Source organism: Lissotriton vulgaris, chromosome 1_2, assembly GCF_964263255.1.
Source record: "Lissotriton vulgaris chromosome 1_2, aLisVul1.2, whole genome shotgun sequence".
Lineage (NCBI taxonomy): Eukaryota > Metazoa > Chordata > Amphibia > Caudata > Salamandridae > Lissotriton > Lissotriton vulgaris.
This window is the reverse complement of record NC_141686.1, coordinates 90,857,959-90,883,219: the sequence shown is the minus strand read 5'-3', so window position 1 is coordinate 90,883,219 and position 25,261 is coordinate 90,857,959. Positions and strand designations below refer to the sequence as shown.

The 25,261-nt window shown below is 46.9% G+C and overlaps 1 protein-coding gene across 1 annotated transcript in view; it reads right to left on the bottom strand.

Annotated features, from left to right (window-relative positions):
- Window positions 1-25,261, bottom strand: part of IL17RA (interleukin 17 receptor A) — a 263,698-nt gene that overhangs the window by 155,466 nt on the left and 82,971 nt on the right. The window contains exon 2 of the mRNA XM_086952880.1: window positions 2,532-2,556. Coding sequence (XP_086809006.1) covers window positions 2,532-2,556 — 25 coding nt within the window. The remainder of the gene's footprint in view (window positions 1-2,531; window positions 2,557-25,261) is intronic.

Below are 25,261 nucleotides of genomic sequence, written 5' to 3'. Positions count from 1 at the left end.
CTGATGTGTACGTCTAACGGCAGATTCCTTATCTTTAGAATAGACACCAAAGCAGAACCCCCAGTAGTGGATCAGTGGATTGACTCAAACCAAACAGCAATGGAGTCATTCCTGTTAGACTTGGCGGTCAATGCAAGACTGCTTGGTGAATGTGTGTACTGATTCCCACTTAACAGCAAGACAAATATCCAAGACATGTAGTCCACATGCTAGTGCAGTGCAAGGAAGATGACAGTGCAGGCCCTGATCGGCTCAAGATTGGATTATTCCAACGTCCTCTATCTGGGCCTGCCAGAATATCTATTGCAGCGGCTGCAAGTTGTTCAGAACGCGGCCGCTAGGGCCATTTATGGCCTAAATAGGCGAGCCAGCGCTGCCGGCTTGTTGCAGTCGCTCCATTGGCTGCCTATCCGGAAGCGGATTGCCTTTAAGGCTTTGACCTTGGCCTATAAAGCTCTTCATGCTGTGGGAGCAAAGTATCTCCAAAGGAGACTCGCCTTTTACCACCCGGCTCGATCTCTAAGATCTGAATCTTTGTTTCTTGCGGTAGTCCCGCGAGTAAAAAGAGCCCGCATTGGAGGCCGCTCCTTTGGGTTGCTGGCGCCACAGTTGTGGAACACTTTGCCGCTGACATTACGCTGTGCTACTAATTTGCTTGCCTTTAGGAAGGGCCTTAAAACTTGGCTTTTTGCCCTTTAGGCCTTTTCCCCTCTGTTTTGTTTCTTCTAATTTGTTTTTACATCATTGTGTTGTGTTACTCTGCTATAGGCCTCAATAAAAGCGCTGGGACACTCTTTTTGAGTAGCCGTGCGCTATACAAAACAAGATATAACATAACATAACATAACAAGCAGCCTTGGCCGAGTTGGCCCTCAATACTTCAAAAGGCTGCTTTTTGATCAATGTGAAACAGATCTTGATGCAGAGGACAATTCACCTGCATTTGTCCTCTTCTACAATGTCATCCCAAAACAAAAGAGCTTATAGTCCACTCGACGATTTTTGGTATGACTGATGTAAAAGCGGAGTGTTCTCTCTAGGTCAAAATGCAAAAACAACAAGGGGATGGATGGAATGCTTGAATTAATCTCAGCCACTGGCAATTGCTTGGGCCACATCCCATTCTATAATTTTTCACCCACAATGCCAGCTCAGTTTGGACACAGTCATATGCAAATCAGTATTGACCCTGCTCCTCATGGGAACAGTCCAGCCCGAACTGCCAGGCCAAGTCCTCCCTGAATCGGAATTCAAGCAACCCAAAACCGTTTTCTCACTTTTTATGAGCTCATGACCTGTTGTGGGAACAGCCCTGAGAGCAGGAATGGGACTGTGTTCTAATTTTCGAGTAGCAATGTTTGCAGGACTTCCCAAAGTGCTCAGCAACGTACAACCTTCGGGGGCATCAAGGCATACTCGTAGGGATTTGTCACAGACATTTGTTGGCAACAGTCCCTAAAAGATTTAAATCCTGTAGTTTTAGGAGGGGATAAAGTATCTTGTACAATGGAAAGAAATTTTGTAAGATAAAAGCTCCTCCTCTGAAGAGAAAAAGTTAGGAGCTAGCTCTGTATCAGCATACTAAGGTGCGGAAAGAATGGAAATGACGTCAGTGCGCTTGGGTGGCACTTATTGGCAGCTCCAACCGTTATTTCTAGGGCAGAGTGGAGCGGACACAGTTGCACAACCCCACCTACCGGCTCGCAAAGACTATGATTAAGTATCTTCAAAACCCACTTTGGTGCCTGCGGGTAGTCTGAAGGTGAAGCATCTGCAGTAACAAGTATCATCAGAAACCCTTCCATAATGGTCCTATTGAGCAGTTCAAGAAGCATAAAGAGGACAAATATATACAAATCCTTTTGAGGAGAAACACTAATTGGTTCAGGGACCTTAATACAAACAATTCGATAAAGGTGTATCTCAAGAAGAACTATAAATGTTGAAATGGGAAAAAACGTCAACCTGGAGCCCTGTTACTCATAATACCGAAATGTTTTTCTGTAGAACTAGGACATCACACAGGGACATTGGTTCCCCTTAGGAATATTTTTCTTTAAGGGGTTTCTTTGTCCTTGAGGGGGATAGTAAGAGAGATATATATAAAGAAAAATACACTAAAAAGATTTTTTGTTTAAATATTCTTTATTCGTTTGCACTTAGTCACTCCTCAGTTGTTGTTAATATATGAACTAGGACCTAGCCAATAGAAAGAGGGAGAGGGCTTATATGCACAACAACTGACATGTTCTGTATTGCAACCTAGACATCATGCAGTACGTACAATCAATCTCTCTCTCTCTCTTCAGCAGTGAATGGACTCCTTGTACCCCACCTGCCCTCGCCCATCAACCCCAAAGAAACCATAGCCAAGAATAAATCTTCAGGCTCATCAGAACAGTAGATATTCACCGCAGGAATACAGTTCAGACCACCGCCCCTGCCCATGCTTCATAATTCAACTCAAGAGAGGTAATGTGGAGAATTTTAGAAGGTGGTGAATAAGGAATACAGTTAAAAAATAGACTTACTCTTTGTGACAAGACAGCCGAGACCCTGCAAAAAAGAAAGAAAATATTGTGTTAGTGTCTTTTCTGTTCCTAGAACTTTTGATCCTGAAACGAAAACCCTAAGCGACTGCAAGCAATGGCCAGCTCAAACTCCAAGACACAAATCAGTACAGTTGTTAACAAGTAGAGAGGTAACGTCAATAGTGCAATTTCTCTTTTGCTGAACCCAATATTTATAAGGGATCAGAATTCCTCATATATGGCAGATAATTTCAACAATAACGTACACCTCATCTCCCAGGCTTTCCTCCTCCATCACACCACCAAGACAAGGTAAGAGCACTTCTCTGGCCACTCGCTCATGACACCAAAATGCTTCCCACAGAGGCTTACCACAAAGACCACAGCCTTCCATCCATGCGTTCCCCTGCGGTGTGGCAAAATAATTGTTCCAGAAAAGCACTTCAAAACCACACAGTAGGGTATGAAGCACTATAGAAATGCTACAATACAACATAATACATCGGTGTCATTGTCAAGTAAAAATAAGGCAACTAAGCCATGTTCTCTTGTGGGTGAACTAGAAACAAAGAGGGAAAGCCATCAGATTCTAACTGAACCCAAAGGAATGCACAGGCACCCCAAAAGGCTGCAACTCTGCTCAGCAGATCTTTCTCATCTAAAGCATTGAAATGATCAAATACAGGACACGTATCAGGTCCTTATTCACCGGTACACAACACTGCTTATGCTTGTCCAAGCTCAAGAAGGCATATTCTCGAGAAAGAAAGTGCTTGTTATTTGTTTGTGTATGGCAAGGAATCCATAGTTATCAGTGATTCACTGGCACCTGTATCCATCTTTGGAAACTCTAAGAGTAAGATGCCACCTCATACTGATGGAGCAAGGTTTTGTACCTAAAGAAACTTGCTTGTATGCAATCCTCTCGAAATAACATGTAACTTATTAATCAACACATTTTGTTATTACTAATTCAAAAACGTGGGAACTTTTTGGCGCATGCGTCTGCTACATCTGCGTAGTGTGATGTATCTATGCTTTTGGTGGGAATTCTTGCAGCTGCGCACTAGTGTCAAAGATGGCCGCTTCCTATACTAATGCACATGCTCCTGCTTGAACTAAACTTAGTATTTCCTGCTTAGTTACGAATGCTATAGTTAAAATAAAGTAATGGGGTTAGAGTAGAAATAAGGGGTATACAGTGCATTAATTTATTTTCGTATTCTAACATGTCTCTCTTTGTCTTTATTATTAGCTCGTACTTGGGCCTGAAGGGTGTGGCAAACTCCATTTTGAAAAGGTTGCGTCTTCGCAGACCGTCACAGAAATCCTTGAAGCACTGTCATTGACCACAGCCAAAGTCCTGACTTACTCGCATTGTTCTTGGGAACTTGACCGTATGACCCCAGGAGAGGAAGAAATATGGACTGTAATACATTGTATATGATTTGAAACAAATATTGCTGGGTGGAATAAAAGCATGGGAAAGTAAATTATGGGCGGGAACATTGTTCAACTTTATTGAATGGAAATGATCTCATACTGGTATGGTGTGATGACCTCTCCTCGCCTCTCTGACCAATCAAATGAAGGGAATACACATATTTGCAACATTGGCTGGTGGTACATACCCTGGAAAATGGTATAACTAAGGTAGGTTCAGTTAGTTAGTTTGTCCGACTTGTCACAGACCTGTTATTGACCCAACGAATGCGAGAGAAGAACCGTGGATGCCGCAGACCTCAGAGCACTGGTCGAGCACTCTGAAAGAAGAATCAGGAAATTGCTGAGGGAGAAGACTGTCGCCCAGAAGGGATTTCGAGAGTAGCTGCAGAGAAGGGTGTGACGCTGGCGTTGCACTTAGCCGAGGATGCCTGTACGATCCTGCACCTGTCCTGTACTGTTGGCACCTGATTAGTCGGGAGCCCTTTCTTGTCCCAGCCCATGGTCAGGGTTGGTCCTCGCACCATTCTAGGTAAATATAATCTATCTGGTACGTCCTTGTACCGTTTCCCTTACTCACCCTTCCCAGGTATCAATATCTAAAGGTATTTGCTTAAAGACTCACACAATTTATGCTTTAATAGTTATATTCTTACTTGCAAAGTCCTTAATCTGACTGTTATGGCATCTGACTCACAGAATATTGCATAGATAAAGTGTTTAAAACTTTCCAGAGTCTGTGGTTATTTCTATAAGTAAATGTTATTTCTACCTATTATTATAACTCCTTTGATCCATTAGTTTTAGGACTTGGAGCACGAGTGACAAGAATTTGGTAAGTCATGGTTACAGGTATAAGTCCTAAAGGTGAATACATTTCTGATAGGTAGGAAGAAATGAATATGCTACTTACCAGTATGCATCTGTTCTTGGCATGTAGGGCTGCTAACATTCATATCTTAGCATTAGATCGCCACCTAGTGTTGGGTCCGGATGATCGCACATTGTTGTCCTGGAAGAGTCTTCGAAGTATCCTGAGATGGGTGGCTCCTCCCCTGGACTACAGTGCGCATGGGCATCGGCTCCATCCCCAGATTGTTTTTCGCCATTGTGGCAGAGGATGGAGTGAAAAGTGTAAAGGATGTCCATGCTAATGATTGAATACAATAGTATATCTGCAGCTGCGACAGGCACCGGGGAGGAGGGTGGGCGATATGAATGTTAGCAGCCCTACATGCCAAGAACAGATGCATACTGGTAAGTAGCATATTCAGTTCGAGGCATGTGGGCTGCTAAATTCATATCTTAGCATAGAATACATAGCAGTCCCTCCATTAGCGGCGGTTGCCTGTGCCAGCTGCAGAAACCTGAAAAAGTGTTTTGAGAACAGCCTGTCCTACAGCCGCTTGCTGTTTGGAATGTACATCAACACAGTAATGTTTTGTAAAGGTATGTGGTGTAATCCACGTGGCTGCTCTGCAAATGTCCTCTAGAGGAATGTTACCTAGGAAAGCCATGGATGCCCCCAACTTGCGTGTGGAGTGTGCCTTTGGGGGTATTGTTAAAGTGCGCTTGGCCTTTTGATAACAGATTTGAATGCACTTAACAATCCATCTGGCTATTCCAGCTTTGGAGATCGGGTTGCCTTTGTGTTGTGGTGAGAAGGCAACAAAGAGTTGTTTCGTCTTCCTAAAGTGTTGTGTCCTGTCCATGTAGTACATCAGTGCCCTCCGCACGTCTAACGTATGGAGCATTCTTTCCGCCACTGTTTGTGGGTTCTGGAAGAATGCTGGCAAATCGATAGTTTGGTTGAGATGAAAGTGTGACACCACCTTTGGAAGGAATTTGGGGTTAGTACGTAGCACTACCCTATTTGGATGAATTTGAATGAAAGGCTCTTGTATTGTGAGTGCTTGCAGCTCACTAACACGCCTTAGTGACGTAATAGCAATTAGGAAAGCAACTTTCCACGTTAGGAATTGCAGTTCACACGAGTGCAGTGGCTCAAATGGTGGTCCCATCAGTCTGGTGAGGACCACATTGAGGTTCCAAACCGGAGCTGGCGGTGTTCTTGGGGGAATGACTCGCTTCAGACCTTCAAGAAACGCTTTAATGGCAGGCACCCTGAAGACCGAGAGATGCTGCCTATTTTGAAGGTAAGCTGCGATGGCGGATAGATGTATTCGAATAGAAGTGAACGCTAGTTTGCACTTATAAAGGTGTAACAGATAGCAAATGATGTTAGGGATAGATGCATCTAGCGGGTTTATGTCATTGTCCGCACAGTAAATGACAAAACGCTTCCATTTTGCGGCATAGCATGCTCGTGTTGAGGGCTTCCTCGCCTCCTTGATGATGTTCATGCATTCAGGAGGTAGGTTGAGGTATCCAAACTCTAAGATTTCAGGAGCCAGATCGCTAGGTTGAGCTGTTGCGGATCTGGATGCTGAATTTCTCCATGGTTCTGCGTCAGAAGTCTGGGCGTGAGGCGCAGTCTTTGATGCGGCACCACTGAGAGTTCGAGGAACGTGGTGTACCAGGCCTGGCGCGCCCACGTTGGAGCAACTAGGATGAGTGTCATCGAGTGTTGCCTTAGTTTTCTCGCCACCAGTGGTATCAGAGGTGTCGGGGGAAAAGCGTAAGCAAATTTGCCTGACCAGTTCATCCATATCGCATTGCCCTGCGATTGGGGGTGTGGGAACCTGGCGGCGAAGCTTTGGCATTTTGCGTTTTCCCTTGTGGCGAACAGATCTATGTCTGGACGACCCCACCTTTGGAAGTATGGCTGGAGTACCGATGGATGTATCTCCCACTCGTGCATTTGATGGCTGTATCTGCTGAGCAGATCCGCCATCTGATTGTCCTTCCCTGGGAGGTGTTCTGCCATGAGGAAGATGTTCCTCTGAATGGCCCACTTCCACATGCTCTGAGCCAGGTGAGACAGCTGTGGCGAGTGGGTGCCCCCCTGTTTTTGGATGTAGTACATCGCGGTCATGTTGTCCGTCCGGACTAACACCACCTTGTTGCACAGATGTACAATGAAGGACTTGAGTGCCATGAAGATCGCCATCAGTTCTAGATAGTTGATGTGCATCTTCTGTTGCTGCGTCGTCCATAGCCCCTGCACCGTGTAAGTGAGCAGATGAGCTCCCCATCCCTGGAGGGATGCGTCCGTTGTCAGGATAACCTGTGGCACTGGCTCCTGGAACAGTCGGCCCTTGCAAAGGTTGTGTGGAGTCCACCAATGCAGAGAGTTGTATGCCCGACTGGTAACCAACACTAGGTCTGTTAATTGTCCCTGAGCCTGTGTCCACTGATTTGCTAAACACTCCTGGAGCGGGCGCATATGCAACCGTGCGTGAGGGACTATGAAGATGCAGGAGGCCATCATGCCTATCAACTGCATGAACACTCTTGCTGGAAGTGAGTGTCCCGGTCTGAACTTGTGGATTAAAGACTGCATGCCGTCTATCCTGACCTGGTTTGGTTGCGCCTTGGCCGTCAGGGTATTGATTGTCGCACCCAGAAACTGTCGGACATGTGCCGGCTGAAGGTGTGACTTTGGGTAATTTAGCGAGAAACCTAGGTCGTGAAGGAGGTGAATGGTAGTTGACATGTCCGCGGCGCACTGCTGTTCCGACCTGGCTTGAACGAGCCAGTCGTCGAGGTAGGGGTAGACATGGATGTTCTGCCTCCTGAGGTGCGCTGCTACTGTCGCCAGACACTTGGTAAACACCCTTGGGGCAGTTGTGACTCCGAAGGGTAGGACTTTGAACTGATAATGCGTGCCCTGGATAGTGAACCTGAGGTACTTCCTGTGGGACGGATGTAGCGGAATGTGGAAATAAGCATCCTTGAGATCTAAGGTTGCTAAGAAGTCTCCTTTGTTTAACATAGGAAGAATTTGTTGCAGTGTAAGCATATGGAAATGCTCTGACAGTATGTACAGATTGAGGGGACGTAGATCCAGAATTGGTCTGAGAGATCCGTCCTTCTTTGGAATGAGGAAGTACAGGGAATATACCCCTGTGCCCTCCTCTCCCACTGGCACGAGCTCGATTGCCCCTTTTTGCAGCATCACCAACACTTCCTGCTGCAATAAGTGCAAGTGCTCTGCGGACATAGGTCTTTGCCTTGGCGGAATGTTGGGTGGAGTGGATTTTAACTCTAGACAATAACCGTACTGGATGAGCTGTCGCACCCACCTGTCTGTGGTGATGTTGATCCAGACGGGCAGGAACTGCTGTATTCTCCCCCCGACGGGTGTTAAGTGGTCGGGGGGCAGTGACAGCGAGTCACTGGCTGCTTGGGGCAGAGGAGCGTGAATTGTTGCCTCCTTTGCCGCGTCCCTTGTTGCTGTTTCCCCTGTAGCCCCTCTTGTTTTGTTTGGGGTACGAGGATTGTGCTCCACCTCTAGGGAACTGTGATTGGTGACCCATTTGTCCTCTGGTGATTCCACGGGCACCTGAGCGACGAAAATTATTGCCACGAAACTGCTGTGATTGCAGGGCCCCCATAGATTTAGCAGTTTCAGTATCTTTTTTAATTTTTTCCAGGGTGGTGTCAACATCTGGACCAAACAGTCTCTCCGGATTGACTGGTTGATTAAGTATGGTTGTTTGAATGTCAGGTTTGAACCCCGATATGCGGAGCCACGCCTGTCTCCTGAGCATCACACTGGTATTAATGGCCCTAGCGGCCGTGTCCGCGACATCAAGTGCACACTTTATGGCCGCGTTGGAAATCAGTTGTCCTTCTCGAATAATCATTTTGGTGCCCTCTTGAAACTGTGGAGGCAGGTGTTCGACAATCTGCTCTAGTGTGTCGTAATGTGATCTATCATAACGTGCCAGTAGTGCCTGTGTATTTGCAATACGCCAGAAATTGGCAGCCTGCGCAGCCACTCTTTTGCCTCCTGCCTCTAGCACTTTGGACTCCTTATCCGGGGGAGGAGCTTCACCCGTTGATTGGGAGTTGGCCCTTTTTCTTGCGTTTGCGACCACCAGGGAGTCAAGCGGCAACTGTCCTCGAATGTACGCAGGGTCCGCAGGCGCTGGTCTGTACTTTTTTTCAATACGTGGGTTGACCACCCTTGCCCTGGTAGGTTCCTTAAAGATGTCCGCCGCATGCTTGAGGACCCCTTTAAGCATGGGCAGTGTCTTGACAGTTTTTTCCGAAACCGAAAAAGTGTCGAACAGAAAGTCTTCCTCCACTGGGTCAGCATGCATGTCCACATCATGGTTAGCAGCTGCCCTCTCAATGAGTGCATGAAAACCTGCAGAATCCTCTGTAGGGGAAGCACGTGTACCGAAAGTCTGTGGGTCTTGTCCCATATCTTGGGTGCCTTGGTCCCCAATGACATCATATGAATCTGGCTGTGCCTCAGGTTCATTGACTGGGAATGTATATTGTTCATCTTCAGCATAGCCCTCACTTTCAGAGTGGTCTGGAGACGGTGTCGGGCTCCTTCTTGGAGGAGGCTGGATAGGTTCCATGAGGCCTGAGGCGTCATGTTGGTACTTCTTCTTCTTTAGGGGGATGACATAGGATTCCACCGGCTGCGAAGTGATTTTCCTTTTGTAAAGGGTTAACTTCCCCGTGTCCGCATCTATGAAGCACTCCGAATCCTCTTCTTGGTCGTGCACATGACCTGAAGATGCCCTTGCCGAAGAAGATTCCGACTTCTTTGGCGTCGATTTCGATGAAAAAGCCTTCGGCGCCACTTTTGGTGGTAGAAGGAAGAGGAGTTTACTTGCGGGCTTGACCGGGACGTCTGCCTCCTTTTGCGTCGATGGCGTTGGCGCCGACGATGAAAAAGCCTTCTCCCTAATTCTTTGCAGTGAAGGAGCAACGAGAGATGTGTCGGTAATCGATGTCTTTGGCACCGACGAGGTGGCCTTGCCTTCGGATGCGACGTTCCGTTGGTCTTTTGGAGGGATGGACGGCGCCGACCTCGAGTCCTTGGAGCGATGCGCCGATGTTCCTGTTGGAGCCGGGCTGCGTCGCTTGCTTTGGCTGGCTTTGCCGGCGCCGGCGCGCTTGTCTTGTGCGTGCCACCCTTTTTAGAGGATCTCTCCTCCGGCGCCGATTTCGACCCTGTGGAATCGCCGTGTTTCTTCGACTTCTGCGGACCGGAGGTCGACGGAGTCGATGAGGCTGCCGGTTTACTCGACTTTGCTGTAACGACCGCCATCTTAGGGACGATTGAGTCCTTAACTTTCGCTTTCAGTTTCGGGTCGGCCATTTTAGGTGTAGTCGAGACCGCTTCTTTCAGTTTCGGTTTCGATTCCCTCGGCGCAGCAAGTATGTCCGTGGCCGGGCCAGCAGGCGGGGCCGAGGCTTGCGCTACAGGGTCTTGGGTAAGGCCGACAGGCGATCCCGCGACCCTTTCCTGATGTTCGTCAACTTCGGGACATAGCTCGTCCCCTGAGCTATCTTCCGCGGCCCCATAAACCATATTGTCGTCCCCTACCTCGTCGACGTATTCAAGGCCTTGATCCACGACCCCGTCGTCGTCATATTCCGGATCAGCCTCGACCTCCGTCTCAGGCGGGGAGATTTGAAGATGATGGCTCTGGTCCTCCTCTTCTTGGTCGTCGAAGATGTTTTCCGGATCCGGGGCCGTCTGCTTGGCCACCAGGCGCACCGCGCGCCGAATCGTGAGAGTCTTCTTCGACCTGAAACTCGCACAGGCCCTGCAACTTCCTTCGTCATGGTCTGGCGAAAGGCATTTATTACAGACCGGGTGCACGTCTATATGTGGGTATTTGGACCCACAGAGCGGACACAGCTTAAACGGAGTCCGCTCCATGTTGGGAACTTGGTGTCGAGTCGCGATGAGAAGGCCTCGATGTCCAAAGAGTTGGAAAAACTCCGCTGATTCCGGCTCCGAGAGACGGAAGAACTCGAGACCGTACGCAAACAATACCGACGTAAAGAACCCAAAGCCTTTTGGCCTTTAGAAATGATGTTTTTTCGGTTCCGACGGAGAGACGTCGAGACCGCATCCGAACCCAATGGCGGAAAAAAACAATCTGGGGATGGAGCCGATGCCCATGCGCACTGTAGTCCAGGGGAGGAGCCACCCATCTCAGGATACTTCGAAGACTCTTCCAGGACAACAATGTGCGATCATCCGGACCCAACAATAGGTGGCGATCTAATGCTAAGATATGAATTTAGCAGCCCACATGCCTCGAACATTGGATTACCGTTCCAAAGTGTGAATGTTTATGGGCCCAGGTGAGTATGGTAAACTGAGCCGGTAGTCCTGTGCCATCAATACTGAAAGATGGGGGTCCATCACTGCAGGAATTTAGATTCCATAACACACATTAGCCTAGAAATAACCTTTACACAGCCAACCATGACTGCTGAGCAACACCATGTGAAGTAAGTCAGCCCAGTAGCCTCAAGTAAGACTTCCATTATCAAGGCCACTCAAGAAGGTGCTGAATTGGATGTCCTGTAGAAAATATAATGTCCTGGCTACAATAAGGGCTCACAAAACACAAACTCACCGTTGGCTCCTGAATGGTACATTGTTGCGAACAATTGAAGATTCATGCTTGTTGTGTAGAGAGATACACCTTGACCAGGAATTCCTCATTTTTCAAAGTGCTGAAGGGAGCACTGCACGAGTGAAATCTCATCAGGAAAAAAGAAAATGGACATGGAATTTCATAAAGAGCAAGCGCTAATGTATGTCCTAGATTTTTCTGGGAACAAAGAGGTTGGCTTTCTAGACCCAGTGGTGCCTTCACCCTCAAGTGCCCATTCCTCGTTCTTACTCTTCAACCACTCTCAAGCCTAACCTCCAAGTTTTCTTGGATCTCCTTACAGGTTCATCACATTAAAGGTGTAGATGATACTGTAAGTTGTTTGAGGGGCTTGGAGGAGATGTACCATCATAATTTCGCAGTCTCATGCTCATGCCACCCAATACGTGAAAGGCAACTAAAGAGGCAGGGTCAGCTGATCCCCGCTAAGTGTTGGGGAGTGCATATTCCCTAAGAGAGCCTCTCAGTCTGTTCTGCGGGTCCTGCTGACCAAAAGAGCTGAAACGGAAAAAAGCTGTAAATGTTTAAATGAAGCTTATTACTGTGATCCGGGTCCTCTGATAGGTTTTTAACAACACATTACAAATATGAGTCCCGACAAACGATGACAATGCAAGGCTGTGATGTGTTGTGCAACAGTGAGATACCCAGGGGTTACCTACTAGGACTCAGCACAGCAAATACTATTGCAGATTATGCTGCTTGGATTGGCCAGGGCTCCAGAACGCAGGCCACCCTGGTTTATTTGCATGACAACATCACTGCTATTACCAAGGGCACAAAAAGTGCTGATGCTGGATTCCAAATTAATCCCCCCGGCTTTCCATTAGACACGACATGCAAGCGTGGATGTCTCTCCCTCTGTCTATTTATTTAGGCAATTTATAATGCCAACAGCTACCCCGAAGGGTTTCCTGGCGCAGGACAGACGCAGATATGATGACCCACAACTGTGACTTAGAGTAGTCAAATCTACAGGCGTTTGCAAAAAGGGAGTAATGAATTACAATTTCTAAGAGCATCTAGCAAAGAAGTCCACAATTTTGGACCTAAGTAGGCAAAAGACGGGCCTTTCATGCTGGTTAGATGAAACCTTGGTAAAGTGAAAAAAGCTTGATTCGAAGATCTCAATGACTGAGTAGGCTGATAAGGAACTACCAGTGTCTGGATGTAGCGTGGCACTAAGCCCGGTTTGACTTTCAACATATAGCATAGTGCTTTGAACTCATTGCATTCAGAAACCTTGAGCCAATGCAGTTCCAAAAACAGATGAGAGACTGAAGTGTATTTTGGTAAACAAAAGAGCATCCTAGCAGCAGCATTTTGGACCATCTGTAAACAATGGACAGAGATCTTAATAACTCCCAGGTACAGAACATTGCCATAATCCAATTTGGATATGACCAAAGTCTGTATTACAGTCCTATGAACTGCTAAGGGAATTAACCATGGAAGGGTTTTCAGCCATTTAGGGACTGCAAAACAGGTGGCAGTTACTTTAGTCACCTGTGGTTTTAAGGAAAGCTTTTCCTCAATGAAAAAAGCTCAGAATTTTAACCTTCATAGATGGAGTGGGCAGAGTTCCTAAGGATTCTGACCAGTGTCTTTGGCCCCAAAGGCGGTATTACACAGAACAATGACCTCAGTCTTGTCGCCATTAAGTTTGAGTGATTTTTTTTCATCCATTACGCGATTTCCAGCATACCCCGGTTCAGACAGGTCATGGTTCTGTGCCGATGATAAAGACAAGATGACCAGAGTATCATCGGCGTATGAAAAGGGGTAAGCCCGCAACTCCCTATAAGGCCCGCTAACGGGCGGACATAGATGTTAAATAACACAGAGCTTAGGGTAGAACCCTGTGGGACTCTCGACATCAAAGCTTTTTGCTTGGATCGCACATTAGATGAAAAAAGCTGGAACGTTCAATCTTTTAGAAAGGAAGCCACCTCAAGGCAGAACCTTTGTTACGTGGCCAATAGGGACATTGTCGACATCGCTAAGTCAGCATGAACCCAGCAGCCATGATGTAGCTTTTGTGCACGTTACTACATGGCTTTATTTTCGCAAGACTCTGTTTAGGTCTTTCACATGAGAACCCTCTGCTTTGTCCGTTCTCTGCCTGTTCCTGGAGTTTAGTCTGAACACTGTGAGCAAGGTCAATAAACAATGCCCTTTGTTATTCAGTTCTGGTCAATCCCTAGCACCTAGACAAAACATGCTGATGCAGCTGGAAACTCGTACTTTGATATTATGAGGACACATGTTTAGGTAACACACACTTGGCGCCACCAAAGTTTCGTATGGTACTTATTTGCGAGACCCCTGAGTAGCGCTTGTGCTTGTCAACAAGACCAAGTGACTTAAATCTGTCGACCAGGATAGAATGAGACACAGTGTCAAATGATGGGACAGATTGCATTATTGAAAATTATCACCATTCCTAAAATTCTATATATATTTAAAAATGATTACTTAAGCCTACCTCACAGCTTTATGCACACTCTGGCGCTGCTGCTGAGATCCTTTTTATGAACAAGAGCCACACTCGAGTCTCATTCATTAACTGTTGCAAATCAGCATACAGAGATAGCCTAGCAATTATTCCATGTCTTATTAAAGGGCTGCACACTGGATTGTGGAGAATGACTGGTTCTATATCTCCTAGACTGGAACAGTATCAGATACAGCATATGCAGCCGAACTATGGCGACGGTGAAAAGCTTCCAATAATTTTCTGTATGGTGAGAAGGTCCGGATTGGAGCCCCACTGCCACAAAAGTAGCTATACCAACAGGGAGGGTGTCGCATAAACAAATTGGCTCGGCTGATAGGTTGACAGGCCAAACGCCTTATGGCTGGGGACCACATTTACGTAGGTAGCTCCTTTTGAGGGCTTTGAGAAGTGAGGTGGGGAAATAGTCACTAAAATAATTTTCAGAAATCACGGAGGAGTTTGGGCTTCTGCAAATCCAACTGTATAGGTATCTCCAATTACAGCATGCTGTTGTTACATATTTAACTGATCACAAGAATGTTCCAGAGTTCGGTCCCCTTGAGGCCAAATGGGTTGTCTCTACTTCCCAACTCAGAAAATATCCTGCTTATATAAAACTCTGATCAATAATTCACCAGCACCTTCAATAAACACTGGTAGATTGAGAGCTGACATCGGCCACCTAGAAAACGAGAAGTGGATGGGTGCACTCATGGCACACATGGAACCCACAATAAAAAAGTATCTTACATTGAATCTGCCTGATTCCCAAAAGATTATGGAGAATTCATGGGGGTTCTGCGTCCGAGTTCTTGAGATTTCGGTTCGAGGTTGTGGGCTTTTTATTCACAATATGTGCCTGTCAGATGCTGGAGTACTTTTGTCATGGGATCCGAGTGCTTCCATGAAAAGGCAAATAGTACATAATCCAAAAATGGCACTGTTGAATATACTGGAGAATGAACGCTTCACAATTGATGAGAAGATTCTTTTAAGATTTGGGCTAACACCGGGGATGAGAGATTGAACAGAACTGGAGGAAGCCAACTCCCCTAGCATTGAAGAATAGAGGCGTAGAATAAATAGATATGAAAGTAAGTGTTGTTCCTCTAAATCATCATAAAATATGGGGTTGTTGGGAAGAATACTACGAAGATGCGTCGGATATTTAATACTAAATAGACATCTAATAGATGCAACGATGCCTACACTGTGGTCAATATATATATGAGAATGATTGAGTGCATGCTTAATTGAGAAACTGAACGCTGTTCGATTTCTATAATATTTGATAATATTGCCTTTGTGAAAAAATACATGCCAGTGCCCTCTGTCTTTTGTTCTATATGGAAAAATGAATAAGGAAATATGTATAAAATAAATAAATAAATAAATAAATAAATAAATAAAAGGGACCACCATTCAGTAAGCAGCTCTACATTACATTCACCAGAAAGGTCAAAACAAAGATTAGAAATATTCAAACTTGTATCTTTTAAATCAGGGTTCTCCCAAGTTGGCCCCAGAGGGATGAATCCATGCCAGATTTTTAAGACAACTACATTTATCTAAAGGGCGATATGCTAAAAATCTATAATGGATCCAGCCCTCCAGGACCGACTTTGAAGAACCCTGTTTTACATGAAGCTGAATGCGACCAAAAACATTGGATAGTCTACCACTTTAAGCAGGACACAACCCCTACTGTACCACTCATCTTCAGTCTCTCGAACTCTCATGTAGTGTTTAACTAGACAGTAATTGTGCATTGAGCGGAGGGTCCTATGGTCTTATTGCTCACAGACAGTTCTTAGCACCGTGTTGATATTCCTTATGAATCGCTTCACCACTGCATTAGCACAAGGTCAACACAAGTTGTTTTTTCGATGCCCGGGATCCATAACTGACAGGCATTGAATGCTCCTACATTAGACAGCATCTGGTTATCAACCTGAAGGAACTGTGACTGCCTCCTTCTGAGATAGTTTTAAATAAGGGCCCAGAGTTCAGCTATCAGTTCACACTTTCATGATAACTTAAAAAACAAAATTATCAGAGGAACCTCTGGTTTACGCCTAGTCCAATCACATTCATCCCTGTGGGTGCATAATACATTCTGCGCAAACACTCCTCATGAATCAGTCTGTGGAGCGACACTTCCCTAGTTTGGGAGCAGCAATAACTCAAAATCACATCTGAAATCTCTCCTAATAAAATCCGCCTCCCACTTGCTTTGACATCTGCCTTTGATAGCTTACTATGGGGACGTGAGATAACTGCTATAAGATTAGTGCATACAATGAGTGGCCTTGAAACTAAAGACTGTTTATGTCGACACTTTCCTTCTAGCAGAAAAGGGTCGATCCACACGACCAGTGGAAAGCAAGGTGAATGCAAAACTGAGCCTAAATAATTTACCAAAAGACTCTCAGTCTTTTCATCAATTGATGTATTCAGTTAATATAGTTACATCTACATTGGCAATGTAGCCAGCAAAAATATAATACAGAATAGAAAATTACCTGTATGCTCTAGTAACAAATTGTGAAAAGAAACCATAAATGACCAGTTTAAAAAGAAATATTAAAATAACTGGGTCACTTTGAAAAAGTAACCAATGCTTTGCATGAGAAAAGACATCCGGTGCTCAGATAAAAAGTCATAAATTGTGTGTGCACTTGTCCAGAGGTCGGATACTAAGTAAATTAAAACAATATTTGTGAAGCAATTTAGCGAGAGCTTTCAATCAAACGAGCTCTAAATCACTAATAAAAGCAGATGTGCAAATATAAGTAAATGCACAAAAAAATGCTTCTAGCAGGAATATCTTTAAAAAAAAAAAAGAATCATAAGCCTGGAAAAGATCCAAGGCAATGTGGATCGTACCGTCCCATAGCGCTTCTTAATTTAGACGTTAAATTATACTCAAACATTTTAGCCACCCGCCTGGAAATTTTATGCCAGGGCTGATCCACCCGGATCAATTGGGATTTATCAAGGGCAGACAGACTCATGACAAGGTGCACAGAGTGAAATACCAGTGGCCCCCAGCGCGAGAGTTTTAGTTAACGGAGTAGCCTCTGACTCCTTCCTTCTGGAACAGGGAATGAGGCAGGGCTGCCCCTTAATCGAGGACTTAAGGGAATCCAATTTGGTGCTGAGGAACATAAAATCTCACTTTTCGCCGACGATATCTTTTTACCAATATCGGACCCACAACAATCTATAACGACAGTCCGGAAAGAATTTGGAAGCTTCGAGGTGGTAGCGGGATTCCGCATCAATCTACATAAATAATTTCTCCTTAACCTAACACTACCGGAGGCAGAAATGGGAGACCTGGTGGCTTCAACCCCATTCCATTGTGCCAAGACAGACTTAACCCTGAGATTTTAAGGTTCAATTGTATTCCCAGATATGTTATTTGCAGCTAACTACCCTCCACTCCTACACCAGCTACAAGCTGACCTAAGGAGGTGGGCACCCCTTTACATTTCCGAGTTGGGCAGAATACATGCCATCAAGATGGTAGTCTTACCGAACTTTCTTCATCTGTTTCAGAGTCTGCCCATAGAACTCGAAAAAGAGTTCTTGTGCAGGTCCCACACCCTCTTAAGAAAATTCATATGGCAGGATAAAAGACCAAGGCTTCCGTTTAGTCTCCTCATAAAGCCTACAGATGAGGACAGCTTGGAGATGCTCAACCTGAGCCTGTATTACAAAGCAGCCCCACTTCGGGTCCTGCTTGAATAGTCCCAACGTGAGTCAGATAAAAATTGGCTACATATGGACCGAGTGATTGCGGGTAGAGTAATATGGGATTTACTTTGGAAACCAAAGGAGGTGAATGCATACATTAGTACGCCCACTGAGATGACGCTCAAAGTATGGGATAACATATTGAAGCAGACAGAATGGACCATGTTCCCCTCTCCATTCACTCCCATTCGCTACAACCCTGCTTTCCCACCAGCACTACAGCCAGGGCCCTTTGACGCATGGTGGGAAGGCGGTTGCCTCACCGTAGCTGTCATATTTCACAACTGGGACAACATTCGCACACTGCCAAAGGAACTTCAACCTACCCAACACAGAACACTTTAGTTATCTTCAATTACGTCACTGGGTCCTACGACCTGAGTTGAGAGGAGGGGCAACTAGAGAACTCACGACCTTAGAGAGCTACGTGAAGGGTGACAGCTCAGTAAAAGGGCCATCTCTTTCTTATACCGCCTATTGCTAAACACACTACCATATAGACGACCACGATATCTGGAATTCTGGGAATGCACACTAGGCCAGGATATCATAGACACTCAGTGGAAAGCCCTCTGCAAAGATATGAAACGCCACTGTCACTCCCTCAGTCAACGCGAAGCCCACTTCCGGAACACCACCACATCACTCGGGGACACCACCGCATCACTCAGGGACACCACCACATCACTCGGACCCTGTCCTCAGGCAGGTCGCCCCCCAGCCGCCACACGGTCCTCCTGTGACGCTTGCCACCGCCAACTCGGCCGCCTCGCTCTCGCCGCTGCCTGGGACTCCTGCGTGAGTCCGTTACCCCTCTGATTCTTTCTCTCCTGTCCACAGTTGTTTGCCCATTCTTTTGTTCTGTTATCCCCACTGCTGTGCCCTCTGCCCCCCTGGCCTGTTCTTTTGTTCCGTTATCCCCTCTGTGTCCCCTTGTCCCCGCTTGCTTCTGTGTCCCTTCCCGCCGCTGCGTCCCTGCGGCCCCGCCCCCCGCTGTCCCATTCGCCCGCCCCACTGGCGCCTCCCAGCTGCTCCTCCCTCCTATAGCCCCTCATATGGAGGCCGCCCGGTGGTGAAGGGAGCGACCTTTGACCCTGCCCTCAGGCAGGACGCCCTCCAGCCGAAGGCGCGCCAAAGGCAAACCCGTCTGCGCCCATCCGCGCCTGGACCGCACCCAGCGCCAGAACCCCTGGCCCTCGCCAGAGCAAGGGCGCCCGACTGAGATACAACACCACTACCCTCAACGCACTCAACACCGGATGACCACCGGCCTGCTACCGAGCCACCCCAAAGCGAACCCACGAACCCTTCACCTGCCAAGCCTGCAAATTCACCTGCCTCCCAACCTACACCCCGCCCGTCGAACCCAGCAACAACAACAACCTCAAATGCATCCTCCTCAACACCCGCTCCTTCCACAAACACGCCATCGAACTCTGGGACCTCCTCGACACAACAGCACCAGACGCCGCCTTCCTCACGGAAACCTGGATGAACGCCTCCTCGGCCCCCGAAGTCGCCATAGCCATCCCGGACGGCTACAAGATCACCCGGAGGGATCGCGTCAACCAAACCGGAGGAGGAATCGTCATCGTCTACAGGAACACCATCAGCGTCACGACCAACCCCGAAGACACACTCTCCACCGCTGAACACCTACACTTCGAGATCCGAAACCGACCCCAAAACCACACTAAGAGGAAACTGCATCTATAGACCCCCTGGCCCGCGCACACAATTCAGCGAAACCATCGCCGACTTCGTCAGCCCGCGCACACTAACATCACCAGAATACATCCTCCTAGGGGACCTGAACTTCCACATGGAGAACAACAACGACAGCAACACTACCAACCTGCTCGACAACCTCGGACTCAAGCAACTGGTGAACACCCCCACCCACTACGCTGGCCACACGCTGGACCCCATCTTCTCCCCCAGCAACCACGTCTCCTTCAGCCACTCCACCAGACTACACTGGACCGACCACAGCTGCATCCATTTCACCTGCAAGAAGACTACAACACACCACCGCACGCTACAGATCCCCCGCCGATGCTGGAGCAAAGTCACCACAGACCAGCTTACCACATCCCTGAGCCAGAACCCACCAGCCGACACCTCCGACATCAACGACTCAGCTCACAAGCTCGCACAGTGGATCAACAACTGCGCCGACAACCTCGCTCTGCTGAAGAACCCCCCAGGCAAGACCAGCAACAGAAAAACTACATGGTTCACCAACACCCTCAAAGAAATCATGCCGCAGGCTCAAAAAAACCTAGCGCCACGAACGGACAACAGAAAACATGACAGCCCTCAAGAACGCCACTCGCAAACACCACCAGCTGATCCGTACCACCACGTTCTTCTACCACAAGATCGCAGATATACACAACAGCTTTGACGCCCAGACGCCGCTTCCAGTCCCCAAACCAACGACCCCCACCACCACCCTAAGTGACTGGACCCCCATCAGCACAGTAGACACCACCCATGTCATGAACACCATCCACTCCGGCTCTGACTGACCCATGCCCCCACCACATCTACAACAAAGCAGACGCCATCATCACACCCCACCTCTGGAACGTCATAAACAACTCCTTCGCTTAAGCCACTTTCCCAGAGAGCGGGAAGCACGCAGAGATCAGCGCCCTTCTGAAAAAACCCACAGCTGACCCTAAAGACATCAAGAACTTCCGCCCCATCTCTCCTTCCCTTCCCGGCTAAAGTCATCGAGAAGACCGTCAATAAACAGCTGAATGCATTCCTCGAGGCAAACAACTCGCTCGACCCATCCCAATCCGGATTTTGAGCCAACGACAGCACCGATACAGCCCTCATCGCAGCCACCGACGACATCAGGACCCTGACGGACAATGGGGAGACAACCGTCCTCATACTCCTAGACCTCTCAGCCGCCTTTGTCACCGTCTGCCACCGCACCCTAATAACCCGCCTCTACAACACTGGAATCCAAGGAAAAGCGCTGGACTGGATCACCTCATTCCTCTCTAACAGAACCCAGAAAGTCCGCCTCCCGCCGTTCCACTCCACGGCCACCAAGATCATCTGCGGCGTACCCAAAGGCTCCTCGCTCAGCCCAACCCTCTTCAATATCAACATGAGCCCCCTCGCCGCCATCACACGCAAACACAACCTCAACATCATCTCCTACGCCGCCGACACCCAGCTGATGCTCTCCCTCACTAAAGACCCAACCATCGCCAAAACCAACCTCCAGGAAGGAATGAAGGACGTCGCGGAATGGATGAAGCTCAGTCGGCTAAAATTGAACTCAGACAAAACGGAGATCCCCATCCTCGGACAATCCCCATCCGCCTGGGACAACTCCTGGTGGCCCACAGCGCTGTGCACTGCACTGTCACCTACGGACCATGCACGCAACCTGGGATTCATCCTGGACTCCTCCCTCACGATAACCAAACAAGTCGACGCCATCTCATCCTCATGCTTCAACACCCTGCGCATGCTCCGAAAGATCTTCTGGTGGATCTCCACAGAGATCAGAAAGACGGTCACCCAGGCCCTAGTCACCAGCCGACTGGACTACGGGAACGCCCTTTACGCAGGAACCACAGCCAAACTTCAGAAACAACTTCAGCGCATACAGAACGCCTCCGCACGACTCATCCTTGACATCCCTCGCCACAGCCACATATCTGCCCACCTGAGAAATCTGCACTGGCTCCTCGTCAGCAAGAGGATCACGTTCAGGCTCCTCACCCACGCACACAAAGCGCTCCACAACATGGGCCCTGAATACCTCAACAACCGCCTCTCGTTCTACACTCCTACCCGCCAGCTTGGCCAGCCTTGTCCTCGCAACAGTCCCACGGATCCGCAGAGCCACCACCGGAGGAAGATTGTTCTCCTACTTGGCCGCCAAGACATGGAACTCCCTCCCCGCACACCTACGACTGACCCAGGACCATCTCACCTTCAGGAAACATTTCAAGACCTGGCAATTCGAGCAGTAGCGCCCCCCCCCCCCCCCCCCCCCTCCCTTCAGCGCCTTGAGACCCTCATGGGTGAGTAGCGCACTCTATAAATGTATTGATTGATTGATTGCACCACCACATCACTCTGGGACACCACCACATCACTCTAATACACCACCACATCACTCAGCACAACAGCACTGTCCTTGCTTGCTACCAATAATCATTGCCATAGCCAAAAGGACTCGCATTAGGAAAGTGTAAGCTATTGACTTTGTGAATAAAAATGCTATTAATTTATATATTGTTAAAGCCAACACATATTAAAAAAAATTGTCATTTACAGCACCAATAGCTCACACTTTCCTAATGTGAGACCTATTGCATAGCAAATGCTTTTTCTACATGTCTGGGGTTGGTGGAGATCTTGTTGGAAAACTGATTCTGGTTTGGGAAAAGGCTTCTGCTTCCAGTAAATCAGCAAAGAAGAGGGTCTTTGATGCAAGCAGAGTGGTTAATTGTGATTGCCTATTGCCTCTGTAAGATACCTCAGGTTGTATGTCACCCAATCAAAAGGAGATAATGACGCTATGCTCAGAGGGCAGGAGAAAACACAAGAAGAGAAAGGCAGGAAAATAAGAATGATAAAGAAGCCAACCAATTTGTGGGCCGTTGCCCTGGTTGTGTGAGAATCTAGCTCTCATTCAGATTTGCTGTGGGAGAAAGTCAGGGATCACCATTCAAAGATGGCTGCCCTATTATAAAGATTCCGTTTTTTTCTATCCCCATTTGACTCTCAGGTTCAGTTTGTGGTGCTGAGACATTCAGAGGAACGCCATTTGAAGACGGCCATGCCCCATTGGTGCATACAGCCCACTTTCTTTCATCATTAGCCTAATTTGAAAGGTTGGTTCTTAGGCGGACAATAAAGTATAGAGTGATGGGAGAGTAGAGAACGATCAGATAGCCGTTGAACCAGGGTGGGTTGATCCACCATGTAAAATGTAACAGAGATGTAGGAAAGCCACCATGGCAGCTCCTATCCAGTATACCATCCCTCAATACCGTGATTGCCATCTTGAGGCCATAACTATGTAAGACACCTCATAGAATAGAAAGCAGGCAGTGTTCAGGTCAGTTAGAATTGGTTTACAACTGAATTTTACATTAGTTTAAACACAATCCTCATTATTGTTATTGATCTGTAACTATTACAAACACCAACGGTTGATGTTCAACAGGAAGTTCTCTTTTTAAAAGCTGGCCTAATATTGCGACTCTGACAGGGAACCCTGCTTAGCACATGCATGGATTCCTGGCATTACAATTAAAATCTAACTAATATGTTGTGTTTGTTTTCAAATTCGCAGCACAGTTGCTGTGTTTGCAGTTTAGGAGCACCAGACTTAGGAGCTACGAAACTAGGTCGAGAAATATGGTTATAGTTTATACGGTTATAGTTTTTTAATTAGTCAACTGAGGGGGGGGCAGGACTGTGTTTGTATAGATGGGGATTGGAGGACTATAGGTCACTTTGCTCTCCCTGGTCTACTGTTTTGACCAATTGGTACAAGTCTTTTGGTGACCATCAAGAAGGCCCTTACTATCACCATTTTCAAGGTTGAACTCAATATATTCTATGAAAGAGAGACTCACATGAGGACAGCTGGGCCACCTTTCTACCCTCACCCAGCTTTCAACTGAGTATTTCACCACACCACATCTATGTTTTTCTAAGAACGTGAAAAGAATTACTACGGGCTCCTTCAATCCAGTTGATTGCTTTCAAGATGTTACATAGAGCACTGAAACAGTGGATTTTTTGTGAACATCTTTAAGAATCACCTTAGAACGGCAAACACTAAAAATCAATGTTTGCCCTCTAAATTGCAATGCATGGCAATACAAACTCTTGGATGAGTCGTGGAAATTGTAAGCTGGCCTATGCATGCAATTCCTTTTTTAAAATATTTGTATTTCGTTTTTTTCAGCAAACAACAAAAGGTGCACAAACTGGCACCCTCAACAACATCATCGGAGCAGAAGAGCAGTCGTTCAACATTAGCGGACATTGATTGTACAAGCAGGTATCGAAGGGCAGTCAAGCAATTATCAAATAACATACAAAGAGTATCAGTCATCAACAATAAATCAGTGGGACTTTATTGGTATGGAGACATCTCTATAATCCATCAAGTCCATTTCATAGTATTTAATCCAGCGACCCCAGACCTTATAATATTTCCTTGGACACCCTCTGGCCTTATACATGACATTTGCCGCGGCCATATATCGATCCATCCCTGTCTTTCACTCTCGAAGGGATGGTATCTCTGGGGCACCCTAATGTTTGGCTATGTGTTTCTTTGCCACTACAAGGTTGCAGAACAGAAGCTTGGCTTGTGGGACGTCCACATCTGAGGGTATACCAAGGGAAACGCACTTTGGGTCAATCAGAAAGTACTCACCCAGGAACTTGCCTAACTCACCCAGTATTTCACTCCAGTATGACTGTATGTTAGGACAGTCCCAGAGTGTATGTAGAAATGAACCCCGGCCCTCCTTGCATCTTATGCAGTTAGGGGATTTCACTCTCCAAAATGTATGCAAGCCGTCTAGGTCGTAATAGACCCTATGTAGAATCTTAAATTGAATGAGTCTCAGTCTTGATTTAATATTCACCTCCCTTATGTATGCTGTTCTTAAGCACCAGATGCTATGAAACTGTGATACTCCTAGGAGATTGTCTCTACTAGTATTGTACATGTAGCTGTTTGTCTGCCTGGGATGCTAATTTTAATCACAAAATCTTGCTCAATACAGCACCTTGTATTTATAAGCCTAAGTATAAAATACAATGTAGTGACTGCACTTCATACTTCTTTCCCATAGGCTCCTGCCCAGCCCTGTAGAATGTGGACATCATGATGATGTATGAGAATGCACAGAGCTCTAGGATTTCAGTTGAGAGTCAGGGCTAAGCTGTTGCCTTTACTTCTACCTATGAATGTACTACTAACCTGTACCATCCTACTCAAATAAATATACTTCATCAACTACCTGGATTCCTGATCATCCTCCACTACATGCAAGCTTGAACTGTACTGTATCTGTGCAGAAGTTCCACTCCCAGGAAGCCCGTTTCGTGATTCACAGAGCTGAGTAAATCATCTTACTCGTAGCTTGGTGGTACTTTGAGAACCAAGTAGCTGAGTGAATCCGAGTTGTGCAGTTTCTAAGAGGTAGTCTGTCAACACATTATTGAAAGTGACATAAGTGAAGGTAGTGACTCGGTACAAAGTTATTTTGAGGACCCTGTGACAAGAGATCCCAGCACAAACCTCACCCCCTTCTTCTTTGACCTGGGCCCACTGTAACCGGTTTGTAAACAATTTTGGGGGCTAGGAGTGGAAAGAAAGGGTTCTTTATCAATTGTTAGAAGACAATATTGATGAGTTGCTTGACCAATGAAATGGAGCTATTGAAGTAGGCAGGGTACTGGCATCT